We start from the raw sequence: 14,948 nt of genomic DNA on the forward strand, positions 1-14,948 counted from the left end.
TGTGTGACTGCAATGTATTTTCTTGCTTTTTTATCTTGCAAAAGTCGAATAGCCAGCTGGGGTTATCATGGGGTTGTACCCTCAAGGGATTATAAGTAAAATGGGAAATTATTATCTAGGGACTCTAAAGCATTTTTGTCCACTGTGACTCTTCAGTGAGAGGACATACATACTTTTATATTTATGTTTATGTTTATGTTTATGTTTATATTAAAACACCACTCAATATTTTTTTTAAAAAAACCCTACAAAATATAAAACAGAAAAATCAAGAAAAACCCAACTACAAAACATACAAAAGTTTAAATACTAAAACACATTAATATTACCTCAACTTTCTAAGCATCTGGGTGTTGTTTTATTATTATTGTTATGTATTAAATTCCTATATGGCCCTTTCATCCAAGGATCACAGGGTGGTTTAAGAACACAAAAAATGCATAACATAGTAACAAATGAGCAATAACCTCCAGTGTGCATACTTGTCTAAAGAGTGCAGTGAAGATGCCTGCTTGATCTCAATAGGGAGTTCCAAAGTATAGGCACTGTCGCATTAAAGGATCAAGTTCTTACAAATGCAGAATGGGTATGTGGGCACCTGTAGTGCCAGTCCACCAATCAAAGCAGTCAAGTGGTGCCCCGCAAGACGAATGCCTCGCAAGACGGAAAACTCGCTAGACGAAAGAGTTTTCCGTTTTGGAGGTGCTTCGCAAAATGAATCTCCTATGGGCTTGCTTCGCAAGACGAAAATGTCTTGCGAGTTCCTGCGGGTTTTTCCCCCTCCCCCTCCTTTTTCTAAGCCGCTTATTAGCTGATCTGATAAGCCGCTAATCCGTCAATGGGCTTGCTTCGCAAGATGAAAAAACCGCTAGACGAAGAGAATCACAGAACGGATTCTTTTCGTCTTGCGAGGCACCACTGTACGGGATAAGGTGATGGGTGTTGAGATTCCTGCATTGCAGGGGCTGGACTAGATTGCCCCCAGGGTCTCTTCCAATTCTATGATGCCACAGGCATTTCAGTATAGTGATGTTGATTCACGCTGGACTCAAAAGAATTCACTTGCACATGTATTGGAAGCTGCTTTAGCCTGAGTCAGACCAATGGTCCATATAGCTCAGTATTACATACACTTGACTAGCAACAGTTCTCCATGGTTTCAGAGTGTCTTTCCTAGTCTTACCTGGAGAAGCCAGGGACTCTTAACTGGGGACTTTCTTCAGTTGCTCTACCACCCTTGCACATCCTGTTTGCATATTCCTGCCAGGCCATGCAAAGCAGTAAGCTGTTGAAATTGGAACTGGGAGAGAAGATTCAAACTCCCATCTAACCACTAGAAGCAAGCTTTAACACTGACTATTTTCAGATGTTCCTTTAGAGCAGCCTTTCTCGACCTTGGGTCCCCAGGTGTTGTGGGACTACAGTTCCCATCAGGGCCAGTGGTCAGTGTTTATGGAAGTTGCAGTCCAAGAACATCTGGGGATCCAAGGTTGAGAAAGGCTACTTTAGAGTATATGAAGAGAACAGCTTTAATGTATGGTTTATACGTAAGCTAGTACCACATGTGTCAATCGGCCAATTCTGGTATGCCTGGTTTTAAAGTTTATATTTTTAGGTAACTGCATTCATTTCCCCTGTTTTGCTTTAAGGTGAAAAATAAGGCAAGAAGTTTTGCTTTTTGTAAGTTGCCCTGGTAATTTCTTATGAATTAAAGGTCAAGGATATAAATGTTCCTTGTGCCTGTCTTGGAAGGCACTTCAACCCCAAAGGACACAAGGGACAGTTAGTCTGGAACACATAATTTAATGCAAGAGTCATTTTTAAAATAAATTGAATTTAGTTTAGAATTTTCCCTTCACACATAAGCATATATTGTAAGAGTAGAGAAAGTCAGCCACCTTAGACTCTACAGTCATAATGGCTGTTCATACTAAATAACAATTTTCAACACAAGGTATCAGCAGATTTAGACAAAGATGTCTAAAGCTCTGGAAAGTTCATATAAGACAGTTCAAAGTAGTCTGTACCTTTTAAAGAGTTGCTCAGATTCCCTGTAGGGAGGGAAATGATTTGCTGTCCCCTTTAAAGGCAGCAATTATGAAGTCATCACGTGCAAAAATGGGTTCTAGAAACAAGGTTCAGTTACCAGGCATTTGCCATGACGACGGTGGTTTTGTTTGATAGTTGGCAGTTGAGCAGGACCCAGAAGCTTTTGGAGTGAAAAGGGATGAGATGCTGTGCACTGCAGCTGCCTGTTTCTTTCAGCGGATGTGAAAGCTGGTAATTGGGTGAGGGTATTTCCTTCTTTCCCCCTTTCTTGTGCCAGGCGAAGGCAATTTTGCTTCTCATGGCCATCAGTGGTTCAACAGGACAAGATAGGTCCTTCCATTTCAATAGTACTATCCTCCAGTGTGGTGTAGTGGTTAAGAGTGGTAGACTCGTAATCAGGGGAACCGGGTTCGCTTCCCCACTCCTCCACATGCAGCTACTGGGTGACCTTGGGCCAGTTACACTTCTCTAAAGTCTCTCAGCTCCACTCACCTCACAGAGTGTTTGTTGTGGGGGAGGAAGGGAAAGGAGAATGTTAGCTGCTTTGAGACTCCTTAAAAGGGAGTGAAAGGCGGGATATCAAATCCAAACTCTTCTTCTTGATGGCAAATTGATGACTTTGGTCAGTAGCTAGTTTCTTTCCCCCCTTTTTTTAAGGCTATATTTTGAACTGAGCATGGGCTGAAGGACAAGGGACATCCACTCCATTAATTCCCAAGAGCTGTGCAAATAGCCACAGAGGTAATGTCTGGAGGTCTCCCCCTTTTGTTGGAAGCACAGAGTTTGTGGCAGAGAAGTTTGTTTCTCGTTCTGTGCCACTTCCCTGTGTGGTTGACTAAAGGCAAAAGTACCCGAGGCTCTGGGTGGCACACAAGAATGGCCACATGCACAATAGTTGATTTCACCCTTGCAGAAAGGGTGGTCACCACAGAGCAGTTGGGAATGGATGACCATTCTGCCACTATTGCAGCTGCCGCTCACCACAGAAGGTTTGTGTTCAAGCTCAAGATGGATGATATTATGGTGAACCTGAAGACCTTTCAGCCTGACTATGGAGCAGGGATACATGAGCCCCTGATGAGCCTAAGATGCCGTGCCAAAGGACTGACAGTGACTGCCTGTGCCCACGCATTCTTCTTCTGCAGACTGCTCCAAGCCACCAGGTAAAGTATGGAACAAAAAGCGTTCCTGTAAGATTTCCTGCTGTGGATTAAAGCTACATTATATTAACAGAACACCACTTTGTTCCCTTTTCTCAGTCTGTGGTCTACAGGGGCAAAGCATAAAGGGACCTCACACACTTTTATCTTAAGACTTCATTCTGACTTGTGCAGCTTTCCTCCTCCTGTTTCAACAGAGTTTGAGTTTATTGATCTGTCCATGATGCAAGACATTGTTTGTAATGGATATTAAAGAGGGATGAAAATCACATAAAATCATAGAATTGTAGAGTTGCTTTTTATTTTTGCTACTGGGTGCTGGATGTTGTTTGTGTAATCTCATTGTATTTATAGTATTGACATTTTTCATATGCTATTATATTTGCTGTTGTGTTGTTTTGCTATGTTGTTATGAAATTGTTTGTGAGATGCCTTCCTGTTTTCTTGTTGCAGGCTACTTTTAGCATTTTTGTGCATGTAAAAGCAACATACAAATAAAACGAATGAATGACACTGCCATTTATGTTCTTCCTCAGGCAGAAAAGAGAGGGTGACAGCCAAGGCCTGAAGCTTGGGATTATTGGTGGAGGCCATATTGGGAAACAGCTGGCCAGGACAATGTTGCATCTGGGTGGCATGTCAGGAAAGAGCATCCAGATATCTACAAGGCGTCCAGAAACTCTGGGTAAGACTCAGGTGCTTGACAGGCATTCAGCAATCAATTTAGTAATCACAAAATTTAGGTGCACTCCTGCCTAGAGATCCAGGTGGAGGTCTTTATTCCAAATGATTGGTAAGCAACAGGAAATAACTAGATAGAGGGAAGCTTAGAGCAATGAAATCCTTTCCAATAATCATCCCTGAAGATAAAGAGGAGGAATATTAAAAGTCTTTTTATAGTTTTTGAAAGGTGGCCAGTTTCTGAGGTTTGGCGATTTTCGAATTATAGACTTTAAATCAGAGTTTTTGAAATAATGCCAGGTGATTATGTTTTTGGAGTTTGGATTTAATATCCCGCTTTATCACTACCCGAAGGAGTCTCAAAGCGGCTAACATTCTCCTTTCCCTTCCTCCCCCACAACAAACACTCTGTGAGGTGAGTGGGGCTGAGAGACTTCAAAGAAGTGTGACTGGCCCAAGGTCACCCAGCAGCTGCATGTGGAGGAGTGGAGACGCGAACCCGGTTCCCCAGATTATGAGACTACCGCTCTTAACCACTACACCACACTGGCTCTCACACTCACTTTGCATTTGTTTCTGGGACAGAGGCTTCAGTCCTCCATAGCCCAGAAGAACTGTGGTGTATGACAGCTATCTGTGGTCATTATGCAAATTTCTCAAAGTGTCATCAGACGAGAGGACTTGGCTATAATGAAGTCATCTCGCACCACTGTTGTGGCCCATTTTCTTTCATGTTGATGTATTCAAAAATAAATTACAGACATTAACTCCACCCCAGTGCCCTCTACATTAAGGCAGATGGAAAACATCTTCATAAGTAGTACACCATGTGCTCTAAGGGCATACATAGAGATGTTCTTAGTGGCTTCTCTGTAACTATGCTATACACCTCCCCAGGAAGCAGAGGCTGCACATCATCTGGAAGCGATGGTGGAAGAAGTGTTTTACTGAAACTGGCTTTTAATGGTAGAGAAAGGTAGGATACAATAATCAGCATTCTGTTTGGTACCCACTTCAGATTATTGGAACGGTGTATGCTATACAAACCAAGTGAGCTGTCTCTGTGTGTAGGATCACACAACCTTGCAGTGCAGTCCTGAACAGGTTTACTCAGAAACAAATCCCTCTGTGCTTGGATGAGAGTACCACTGTGCTCTTAGCTGAAAGTGCATGGGGTTGCAACCTCAGGTATTAAATAGGTGGCCATTCTTATGTGGAAACAAGAGATCATTCTTCCTCTCCATTGTCTTTTCCAGGAGAATTTGAGACACTGGGAGTTACCTGCTTTTATGACAACAGGAAGCTGGTGGGCTGGGCAGATGCTGTATTTCTCTGCTGTCTTCCATCTCACCTCCCACACATTTGTGCAGAAATCCAGGATGCACTTACAAAATGTTGCATTGTCTACAGCTTGGTCACAGCTATCCCTCTGCCCAGGTACTGTGCATTAAAACATCAGAGCTAGCTTAATTTGAAGGTATCATCCAATTGTGTGACACAACTTAAAAGCAACAAGTAACTATTTCCTCTGAGTTAAGCAATTGCTGGTGTCAAAGTTGTGATGAACCTTATCTATTCAAGGTGATCCTTCCTAGTACTATCTGCTTTACTTGGGAACTAGATCTAAGGATTTTGCTCATATTAGATTTTAGAATTCTGAGATTAGCAGTGCAAATCTATGCCTGTTTACTCAGAAGCAAGTCCCATTCAGTTCTCAAGGAAACTCTCCCAACTAACCGTTCATCAAATTATAGCTTGGGACCGCAATCCTATGCACTTCCCCCAAGATTGCACAGCTGGTATTAGAATTAGGTGTGTGACAGTGTTTAGTCTGTGCCATTAGATGCAAAACACGTACATTCTGGGTTATAAGGAAAGCCATGTTTGAAGTTTTTCCAATGTAACTTAAGCAGGGCACACTACCAGATGCGTTTGGTTTCTTAACTGCTTATACTTTGACACACACTTGCTCACTCACTGCAACCACGGTACAAGCTTGAACCCCTAAAACCTCACATTGCTCAGAGATTGACACATTACAGAATGACCATTCTGGCCTGTATTGTGAGTTTTCTTAAGGATGTCAGGAATGGTGATTGTAAACATATCATTTTCATAGTACCAGCCTCTACCCATATATTCTACCGGACATTTAATCAGTGTATTGTTTTAATGGGATTGCTTTATTGTATATTTTAATGATGAGTTTATGTTTCAGTGTTTTAATAGGATTTTTACTGTGAATTTTAATCATTTATATTTTAATGCTTGTGCAACTGATTTTTAGACTTGTAAACCACTTAGAACCCTTTGGCATTAAGGGGTATATAAATGAATAACTACAGCAGCAACATGTAGAAATTGGGGGCAGTGATTACAATCCAGTCCAGTGAGCCCACACACATGCATGAATGCATTTTGAAGGCATGTAACAGTGGCCTCAGCTACATTCAGGCAATGATATCGTTAAACATGTGACACCAGATGGTGCTATAGTGTCTCAGCCTTTGTCAATGTGATTTTCCATAATGAGCTTTAGAACACGTTTTATCATTCTTCTTTTGCCTGCTTGCCTCTCGGACCAAAGTCCATCTGATTAACTCTGCTCTTATTTGCTTTTAGGCTGAAACAACTTCTTTCCTCCAATAACATCTTGAGGCCACAGTACAAGTTTGTGGAGAGTGGACGTTTTCAGATGTGGGAGGCCAGCAGGACAGTTGTGGAAGCCCTCAAAGACCCCGCTGTTATCCAAGCCACATGTCCCTGTAACCCGAATGGTAGGTGAACTATCTTTCTTCACTTTGCAGCCTGTATGAAGAAGAGCGCTTGGTTATTGTTATGTGGTTAATTTAATGTTCGCCTCTTATAATCAAAGCCCAGCTTTTGTTTCTGTATGCAGGGAGGAGGTGAAATAGGTTCATTTGCCATGTCCTAGATCAAGATGCACAAAACAAACCATCCTCCAAAAACATAGGAGGTATTCTGACATCCCCCCCCCCCGCTATATGTGGCAAATGGGTGATTATATCTGAGCACTTCCAATACTTAACGTTTGTATCTGAATATTTTGTTCAGCCCACCTGCTCTTAAAAGCAAAGTTCACTTTTGCTACAGTTTTAACCATTTTCTTTTTTAGTCTTGGATGTTTGAACCTCATTTCTGTTAACGTTTCCACTCCCCCACATTCCACAGCTTTCTCTTCTCTCGCTCTCTACCACCAGAGGTCTGTCCTCTGTCCCTGCATTGGCCAATTACCCCTTCTCAGTGCTTTTTTCTGGGGGTACGCACGGGTACGCATAACCCAAACATTTTGTGAATATTTGTGTTTTGTCCATTTACTGTATTTATTTTTCCTGATTTGAACTATAAAATGTTGATTTTCTTGAGTTAAAATGAGAGTAACCCTAAACATGTAAAAAAACAACACAAAAAACAACAACGCTGTCCCTTATAATTTTTCTCTCCAGCCCAGAAATGGAGTCTCAGATGTAGGTGCCCCATCCATTATAGCTGGCTGCCATCAGCTTGGAAAAAGTGGCACCAGCATCACATGCCTACCTCTGAGACTCAATCCACACATGCAGCAGAATGAGATAGTAGAGTGGGCTGGGAGTGAGAGAGATTATTTTGGTTCATGCTTCCCTCATTATTATTTTTAAAGCTTCCAATAAATAAAGAAGTAGCATATTTGCAAAAGGCAACAGAGCTCCTTACTGCGCTAGTTTTCTATGTACAAGGACTTGTTTCTACAGAAGATTTCAAAAATGTGATTCACCCACCTGTAATCCTGAAGTAGTAGCTGCCTCAGAAATCAACCATTTTATTCTTGACTCATTTAGCTGCCTTTCAGGTCAGAGTCTGCATCCATGGACAGGAGGAGAGATGCAGGTATCCTCTCAGCCCACTTCCCATTCATGATCCTGCTTGTGTGGGCCTTATATGTTTTCCCCAAAAAGGTGAGGGAAAGGGCCTCAGACAACGGCAATCCCTCACCAGGGAGAAGGGTCAAAAATTGAAAGGAAAGGTTGGCTTAAGGGCTGCATCATGCTGTGCCGGCCTCCTAGCAGTATGGTGAACTAAACACTTTGCATGTCTAATACAGGGGTCGGCAACCCGCGGCTCCGGAGCCGCATGTGGCTCTTTTACACCTTTGCCGCGGCTCCAGGGCAGATACTAGCGAGGGGAGGAGGCGCATTGTGCGCCCCGACACTCCCCACTGTGGCGGGCGCTGTACTGGCTGTGACGTCGCATGGGGGCGGTCACCTTCTCGCCCGCCCGCTACATTGTAAGGGGCATGTACGCTGGTCACTGCATTGAAAGGGGGCATGTACGCTGGTCACTGTTTTGAAGGGGAGTGACGAACACACACACACACAAAAAGGTAACTTGTTAATTTAACATTTATTTCTATGAGGAGGAGTAATTCTGAGGGGTCAAACAAAGAAATAAAAAAAAAAGTGTCAAAAAAGTTATTTTTATAATGACGAGTTTTGCGGCTCCCAGTTGTTGTTTTCTTCAGAAACGGGTCCAAGTAGCTCTTTTTGTCTTAAAGGTTGCAGACCCCTGGTCTAATATAACATTTCTGTTATCTTACAGCGGAAATTGTTGTCAATACAAAGTGGCTGGCAGCAGTTTTCTATGCAGCTCTAAATAGCTACACATGGCAGCGTGTAACCTACATGAGAGCCCTGCTCTTCCTCAATGAAGCGTGTTTTCCTGCAAAAGCTAGCACCACCTCCTTAGATAATAGATCGGAATCGCCAGAGCTAGTTTGTGAAAACTTCATCAACCAAGCCTTCGCTTCCACCCTGCAAAGTAATAAGTACGTATGACAAATTGGAAATAGTATTTACTCTTGACCTACTGAGCATTTTAAAAAGTGGATGGAGCTTCATCTGTGCATGATACTGAATTAGAAACATGCTTTCCAAGTAAAAGAACCCTATGTTCTTCAATCCTGATGACCCAACCCCCCCATTTTCTTGTTCTCCAAATCCTGCTCAGTTTAAACTTCCAGAAGACATAGAGTTTATATACCTGGTTAATTTAACATCTGGGGTTAGTGTCTGCTTGAGACAGGGTTAAACCTAAAGTTAGGCAGTTGTGTGGAAGTTGTTGGAATGTTTCCATGTGGTAGTGAGTTCCTAACATTGAAAAGTCGCGCATCCTGTGTATAGTTCTGATTGTGTGTGGGGTTGCTATACCATTGCAATGGCCACTAAGTATATGCAGCACTGGCATGGGACTCTGGTGTGCAAGAATGGATGCTACCTTTCCCCGTGCTTCAGTTCTGCTGAAAATCCCCATCCAGACTGTTATTGGCTTAAAGAGGTAAGATTCTACCGACTGTTATTGCTAAAAGGGAAGAAACATTAAGGTGACATTCAACTAAATACTTGTACTAGCGCAATAGGATTTCCTTTCCTCTCTCTGCACATGCCCCATGCATCTGCTTGTGAGGGTTGGGAAAACCTCCAGCACAGATTTAGGGGGCGCATGGAGAAAGGGGGGGTATGTTTTGTTGCACAGGGAGAAATCCTTGCGTTGATGGAATGTTCACCTTAGCGCTATGTTGAATACAACCCATCAAATGCATTTAATGCCATCTCTGTTGTGGACTGACCAAGAGAAGGCAGCTTCCAAGCTGTGCAGTATATATTCTGTTCTTTGTTCTTTTGTCTTGTTTTCTCTTAGCAGCCCTTGCATAGAAAGAAAGAAAGAAAAGTGGTTAGCAAGTTAAATATTAAATCTTCCCATTTTTATCTGCAAGACCTCTATAACAACAAAAATATAAGGGTAGAATGGTGGCATTTATATGTGCAGAAGTTGCCCAAGGTTGTTTGACCCTTTATAAAATATCATTCTCTTTTTCTCTCCTAGAAAAGATTGTGTAAGATTAGAGTTTAAACATAACACATTACTTTACTTGGTATGCTAAAACACATTTACATTAATATATGAGACTGGCTAAATATGTAGAGACTTATATTCCAAGGCACATAGCAGCATAAAACAACTGCTCTCATTGTGAAACTCACTCTCACTCCCTACAGTTGATAACAGACCTAACTTAAAAAACCGCCTACTGTGGTGACACCATAGAATTCTATGCTACATAAATTCTTTCCATAGCATTTTAGATGCACCACTCCCTTTTGTTTCAAATATGTATTCAATAGTAACAACAACAACAACAACAACAACAACTTATTATTTATACCCCGCCTGTCTGGCCGGGTCTCCCCAGCCACTCTGGGCAGCTTCCAATAAAACACTAAAATACAATAACCTATTAAACATTAAAAGTTTCCCTAAACAGGGCTGCCTTCAGATGTCTTCTAAAAGTTTGGTAGTTGTTCTTTAGTTGTTTAGTCGTGTCCGTGACCCCATGGACCAGAGCACACCAGGCACTTCTATCTTCCACTGCCTCCCGCAGTTTGGTCAAACTCATGCTGGTAGCTTTGAGAACACTATCCAGCCATCTCGTCCTCTGTCGTCCCCTTCTCCTTGTGCCCTCCATCTTTCCCAACATCAGGGTCTTTTCCAGGGAGTCTTCTCTTCTCATGAGGTGGCCAAAGTACTGGAGCCTCAGCTTCACAATCTGTCCTTCCAAGGTTTGGTAATAGTGACCTATATATAAATGTTTTCTGTTCCCCTAGTACTTTCCCATGGTTTGACCTGACAGCTGTACAGCAAAGGGACTCACCTTTTAGCCAGTTTCTTGAATCAACTACGTCTTTCCAGAAAGTTGCTTTATTATATCGTAACTTGATTGCTGTATTATCCACAAACACTGAAGACTCCATGAGCACTGTCTCTAAGAAGACATCTCTTTCAGCTGTGCTACTGAACCCCACCAAGACTTTGATTCATGGCCTAGATGGGACTTTCATAAGCAAAGGAGAAGAGGGATCTAGTTCTGATTCTGAAGAGACATAAATTAATTATGGTGTGACTCCAGTCAAGAAGAAGTAGGAAAGGTATTGCTTTTAATCTCAGTACTAAAACCTATGTAAGTATTAAGTAACTACTACCCTTTCTAACCACATACATTTCAGGAATCCACATAGTGATTTGTAATGAAAAAATATATCAATGGGGGGTGATATTTAGCAATGGAAAGTTTGTAACACAGGCTAAGCAGGGAAGAATTGCTACAAACTGAATCTCAGGAATGACATGTTTTTAAAATGTTTAGATCCTATCATATCTACGCTATGGTATGGTAAAATAAAGTGAAAAGAAACACTAATATAATTATTAGCCATTTGTTCTTTTACCTCACATGTAGCTAAACCTGTACTCCTTCATCTGCCACTGTTTTTGTCTAAACCTCATAGCTGAATGCAAGTGATTTAAATAAATAACATATACAATGTTGCAATACAATGGTGATAAACAGCTGCCTCAGTTCAGGATAAATGGAAAACAGGAAAATCACTTCTTAGCTGAAGCTAAGCATGATCACGTGAAAATATATTCAACGAAAAACTGTGGAACACAACTTCTAAGCAATCCAATGAACATAGTCTCCATTGCTTCATGAATAAAATTTTGTGTGAACGCAGCCTATGAAGCAAAATCCATATTTTATGAACTCAAGGATGAATACAAAAATCTGTGGCATAAAATGTAAATATCGAAAACCATAGATTCTGAGTTTTTTTATATTATAAAAACACTTGACATTTACCATGCACTTCATCTAGGTAATCCTTACAAATGTGTACTGTAGATGGAGATACTATGGATGAGGGATGGTTGCTTGACTATGGCTAAATGGTGAGATCATGGCTGGGGCAAAGTTTTAACCGTGGCTTTCACAGTGCATGTTCACAGCCATCACACTACAGTCTGGCTCACACACCCTGTTAAGACAAACCATAGCTCCAATGACAATATACATACAGTCAAACCATGGATCCCAAACACCTCCATTTTGGAATGTTTCGGCTCTTGAACAACGAAAACCCAGAAGTAAATGCTCCAGTTTTCGAATGTTTTTCAGAAGTCGAATGTCCAATTTGGCTTCTGCTTGAGTGCAGGAAGCTCCTGCAGCCAACTGGAAGCCGCACCTCAGTTGTTGAACATTTCGGAAGCCAAACAGGCTTCCGGAACAGATTGCGTTCATCAACCAAGGCTTGACTGTATTGCTAATGTGCTGCACTAAGCTAAACTATGGTTTGGCTCATTGATCCCTGGGCTCATGGTTTCCACACTAACCACAAGCTTTAAGATTTGCTCTAAGATTTACAGTTTATGGTTTCCCAGGGTACCTAAACCATGAGCTTGTGTTTGGATGATATTATAAGAAAGAGGACCAAATCATATGCAATCTCCTCTCCAGGAGCCTCCACACACTTGTACACACACTTGGGCTAAGCAATGGTTTAGGTTTAGGCTGTTGTGTGAATCAGGCCAATGTGAGCCCTCACAAAGAGCAAGGAAAAGACCTTAAGATAAACTCCAGTAAGAACATTCTCCTGTGTTTCTGTGTGTTCTGTTTCTGTGTTGACACCACAGCTGCATGACTGCCCTCTTTGCCATGTTTAGGATTAGGCTGCAGAAAAGCACATCTCTGTTTGCTCTGAAACCACTAAAATTGCCTTTTAAGATCAGGTAGTCCAACTAGCTGCTCAGTGAATGGGGACCACACCCAACTTGATAGTGTTAAAAAACCCAATTTATTTCTTTTGGGAATATCAATTACCATGTTGTGAGCTCATTTCCTGTGAACTAGCTTGCTGCAAACTAGCTTGATGTGAGCTAGCCGGCTGTGAGCCAGTCCGCCGTGAACTACTCTGCCGTGAGCTACTCTGCCGCGAGCTACTTCGCCGTGAATTTTTATATTGTGAACTTTCATGCCATGAACTTTCATCCTGTGGTGGTGCTGGCTCATAGTTACGTAATCCTGAGTCTTCGATAAACTGGGAATAGGTAAGGGCATCACTTCGTTTTCCAGTCCGCGATTTCTGCTCCAGAAACAAACCCATATTATCTCTGCGGGGGAGAGAGATGCTTCTGACAAAGGGGGGCTCCTCTATTTCCAGCAATTCTCGCATATGTCGTGAAATTTCCTGAAAAGCAAAAGGAAGTTTTAAGAAAACCATCTCCATTAGGAAAATAAATGTATTAATTTTTTTGTTCTGTTGAGTTTTCATCCTTGTATCCCATAATAAAACAGCAAGAGAAGGAAGGGACCATGGCTCCATGATAAAACACATGTTACACATATAGAAGATCCCAGTTTCAATTCCTGGCATCTTTTCTTAAATGTATCCTGTGTAGCAAGCAATGGAGAAAATTTCTCATTGAGAACTAGGAAAACTGTTATCAGAGTAGATAACACAGGGCTAGATGGAGAAAAAGTATGACTTAGTATAGCAAAGCTTCCTAAGATGAATGTGTGCGGATAAAAAAAATGCAATTTCAGTTAGTTGAAGCAGTTTCTTTAGATGGTTTCCAAAATTCCCATGGCTGCTGCTATTTTATGTCATGTACAGGAATTTCTAAACACAGGGAGCTATCTAGTATCATATAACAAAGCTTTAGTTTTAGCTATAAGCTTATAATAGCAATAGTTTTAGGAGACAGGACCCAGCAGCAATAGACAGATTTTACTGATTTAATATTGCAATCCTAAGAACATAAGTAGAGCCCTGCTGGATCAGGCCAAAGTACCATCTAGTCCAGCCTCCTGTTCTCAGGGTGTAAGAAGGCATTGCATTCTTTCCTATTCTGCAATCGTTACATGCAGCACTGTTTCTGTTCTGCTACAGTTCATCTTCTGCCAAAAAATGGTATTATTCAGCTCTCTCTCCACTGTGGCAAAATCTACCATGGAAGCACCCTGTGTATAATAAAACAGAAGTAACCAGAGAAAAAAATCTAGTCTCTACAAAAGTGCATATGCCCATATCACTTGTCACATAATCTGTCTTCCATCTACAAGGAAGATCCAGTTGCAGTATGTGCTCTTACCTTCATATGCTCAAAGTCAGTTATCCCAATCTGTGGTAGATTACAACAATTTACATGGATGAGTTTGCGACCAGAGATAAAGTTTGCAGTAAAACACTCCTAATTACAACAAAACAAGAAACAAATCAGCAACAACAAAACTGCATAATTACATAGCATGTGATATGTATGACAAGTGGCAAAACCTTTTATTTATTTCTCCAACTAACTTAAACTGGTGGCATTTAATTAAATATAACAAAGGTCCAACAATTCACAGAAGTGGAGCTGGGCTCAAACAGCTGAATGTCTTCTCATGTATGCTGCCCTGGGCTTCTCTGAAAGGAAGGATATAAATACATTCAATAAATCAATGCTGCTATACGTGAAGGTTGGTCAGGATTATTTTCATTTCATGTGTGTGTGACTCCTTCTAGGATACATGTCTATAATTCAAAACAATGCAATAACAAATCAGAAGAATAACAAAAGTGTGTTACAAAAGCATCCATTTGGGGGACTGAAGTGCACTCTACACATGCTCAGGGTAACCTTTCTTCGCTTTGTCATATCAGGAAGACTCCCCTCCCCTCCTCCTGAACTTCCTTCTTCCACATACTGTACCATCGTGATGGTCCCATCCTGCATCCATCCTGCTGTCTCCCTGCGCTGCAAAGCCAACTCTGTTTACCTTGTACTGGGGGAATCCCAGCGCTTCGATCCACTCGGCCACCTCTTCGGGAGTCCAGGCTAAAAAGTAAGGGCCCATCAGGGCGGGACTCTTGCCATCCTGCTCGGATTGTTCCCCGCTTCCCGCTTCGGTTTCAAGCCCCGCTTCGGAGCCAGACACGGCGGAATCGAGTTTTAATCCGGAGTCAGGACGGGTTGACTTGCGGCGCCTCCGCCGAGCCCCCCTGGTGCCGCCTCCTCCCTCGTCCTCGTCGTCCTCGTCGTCGTCATCCTCTTCTCCGTAATCCTCGTCGTCTTCGTCATCTTCGTCGTCGTCGTCGTCCGCCGCCTCCTCCGGCTCCTCAGCTTTCTCCTCTGCTTTCTCCTCCATCTTCGCACCCTGCGAGGGCGACTCCATGTCCCCTGCCA

General features: G+C 42.1%; 2 protein-coding genes across 5 annotated transcripts; one reads left to right on the forward strand and one right to left on the reverse strand.

Annotated features, from left to right (window-relative positions):
- The first annotated feature begins 2,077 nt into the window (after positions 1-2,077).
- NOXRED1 (NADP dependent oxidoreductase domain containing 1) lies at positions 2,078-11,279 on the forward strand. Of its 4 annotated transcripts, none has more exons than XM_082233620.1 (7): positions 2,078-2,288; positions 3,020-3,212; positions 3,746-3,894; positions 5,147-5,327; positions 6,513-6,667; positions 8,487-8,712; positions 10,550-11,279. In XM_082233620.1, the coding sequence occupies exons 2-7, from the start codon at positions 3,058-3,060 to the stop codon at positions 10,827-10,829; spliced, it is 1,146 nt and encodes a 381-aa protein (XP_082089746.1). In that variant the 5' UTR covers positions 2,078-2,288; positions 3,020-3,057; the 3' UTR covers positions 10,830-11,279. The 4 variants fall into 4 exon arrangements, with proteins under 4 accessions (XP_082089746.1, XP_082089745.1, XP_082089744.1 ...); XM_082233619.1 differs by lacking the exon at positions 2,078-2,288 and having other exon boundaries at positions 2,673-3,212; positions 10,550-10,870; positions 11,182-11,279; XM_082233618.1 differs by lacking the exon at positions 2,078-2,288 and having other exon boundaries at positions 2,673-3,212; positions 10,550-10,870; positions 11,231-11,279.
- A 250-nt stretch (positions 11,280-11,529) lies between these two features.
- SAMD15 (sterile alpha motif domain containing 15) lies at positions 11,530-14,937 on the reverse strand (the record flags this gene model as incomplete). The annotated part of the gene is made up of 4 exons (XM_082234095.1): positions 11,530-11,758; positions 12,601-12,967; positions 13,872-13,970; positions 14,542-14,937. The coding sequence occupies 4 exons, from the start codon at positions 14,935-14,937 to the stop codon at positions 11,733-11,735; spliced, it is 888 nt and encodes a 295-aa protein (XP_082090221.1). The 3' UTR covers positions 11,530-11,732.
- Between the last annotated feature and the right edge of the window lie 11 nt (positions 14,938-14,948).

The sequence above is a fragment of the Podarcis vaucheri genome (assembly GCF_965113315.1).
Source record: "Podarcis vaucheri genome assembly, chromosome: 1".
NCBI classification, from domain to species: Eukaryota; Metazoa; Chordata; class Lepidosauria; order Squamata; family Lacertidae; genus Podarcis; species Podarcis vaucheri.

Coding starts and splice junctions, on each gene's coding strand:
- NOXRED1 (XM_082233617.1), top strand. CDS start 2,794: ATGTCTGGAGGTCTCCCCCTTTTGTTGGAAGCACAGAGTTTGTGGCAG. Junction 3,213..3,745: donor AGACTGCTCCAAGCCACCAG/GTAAAGTATGGA, acceptor GTTCTTCCTCAG/GCAGAAAAGAGAGGGTGACA. Junction 8,713..10,549: donor TCCACCCTGCAAAGTAATAA/GTACGTATGACA, acceptor CTGTTCCCCTAG/TACTTTCCCATGGTTTGACC.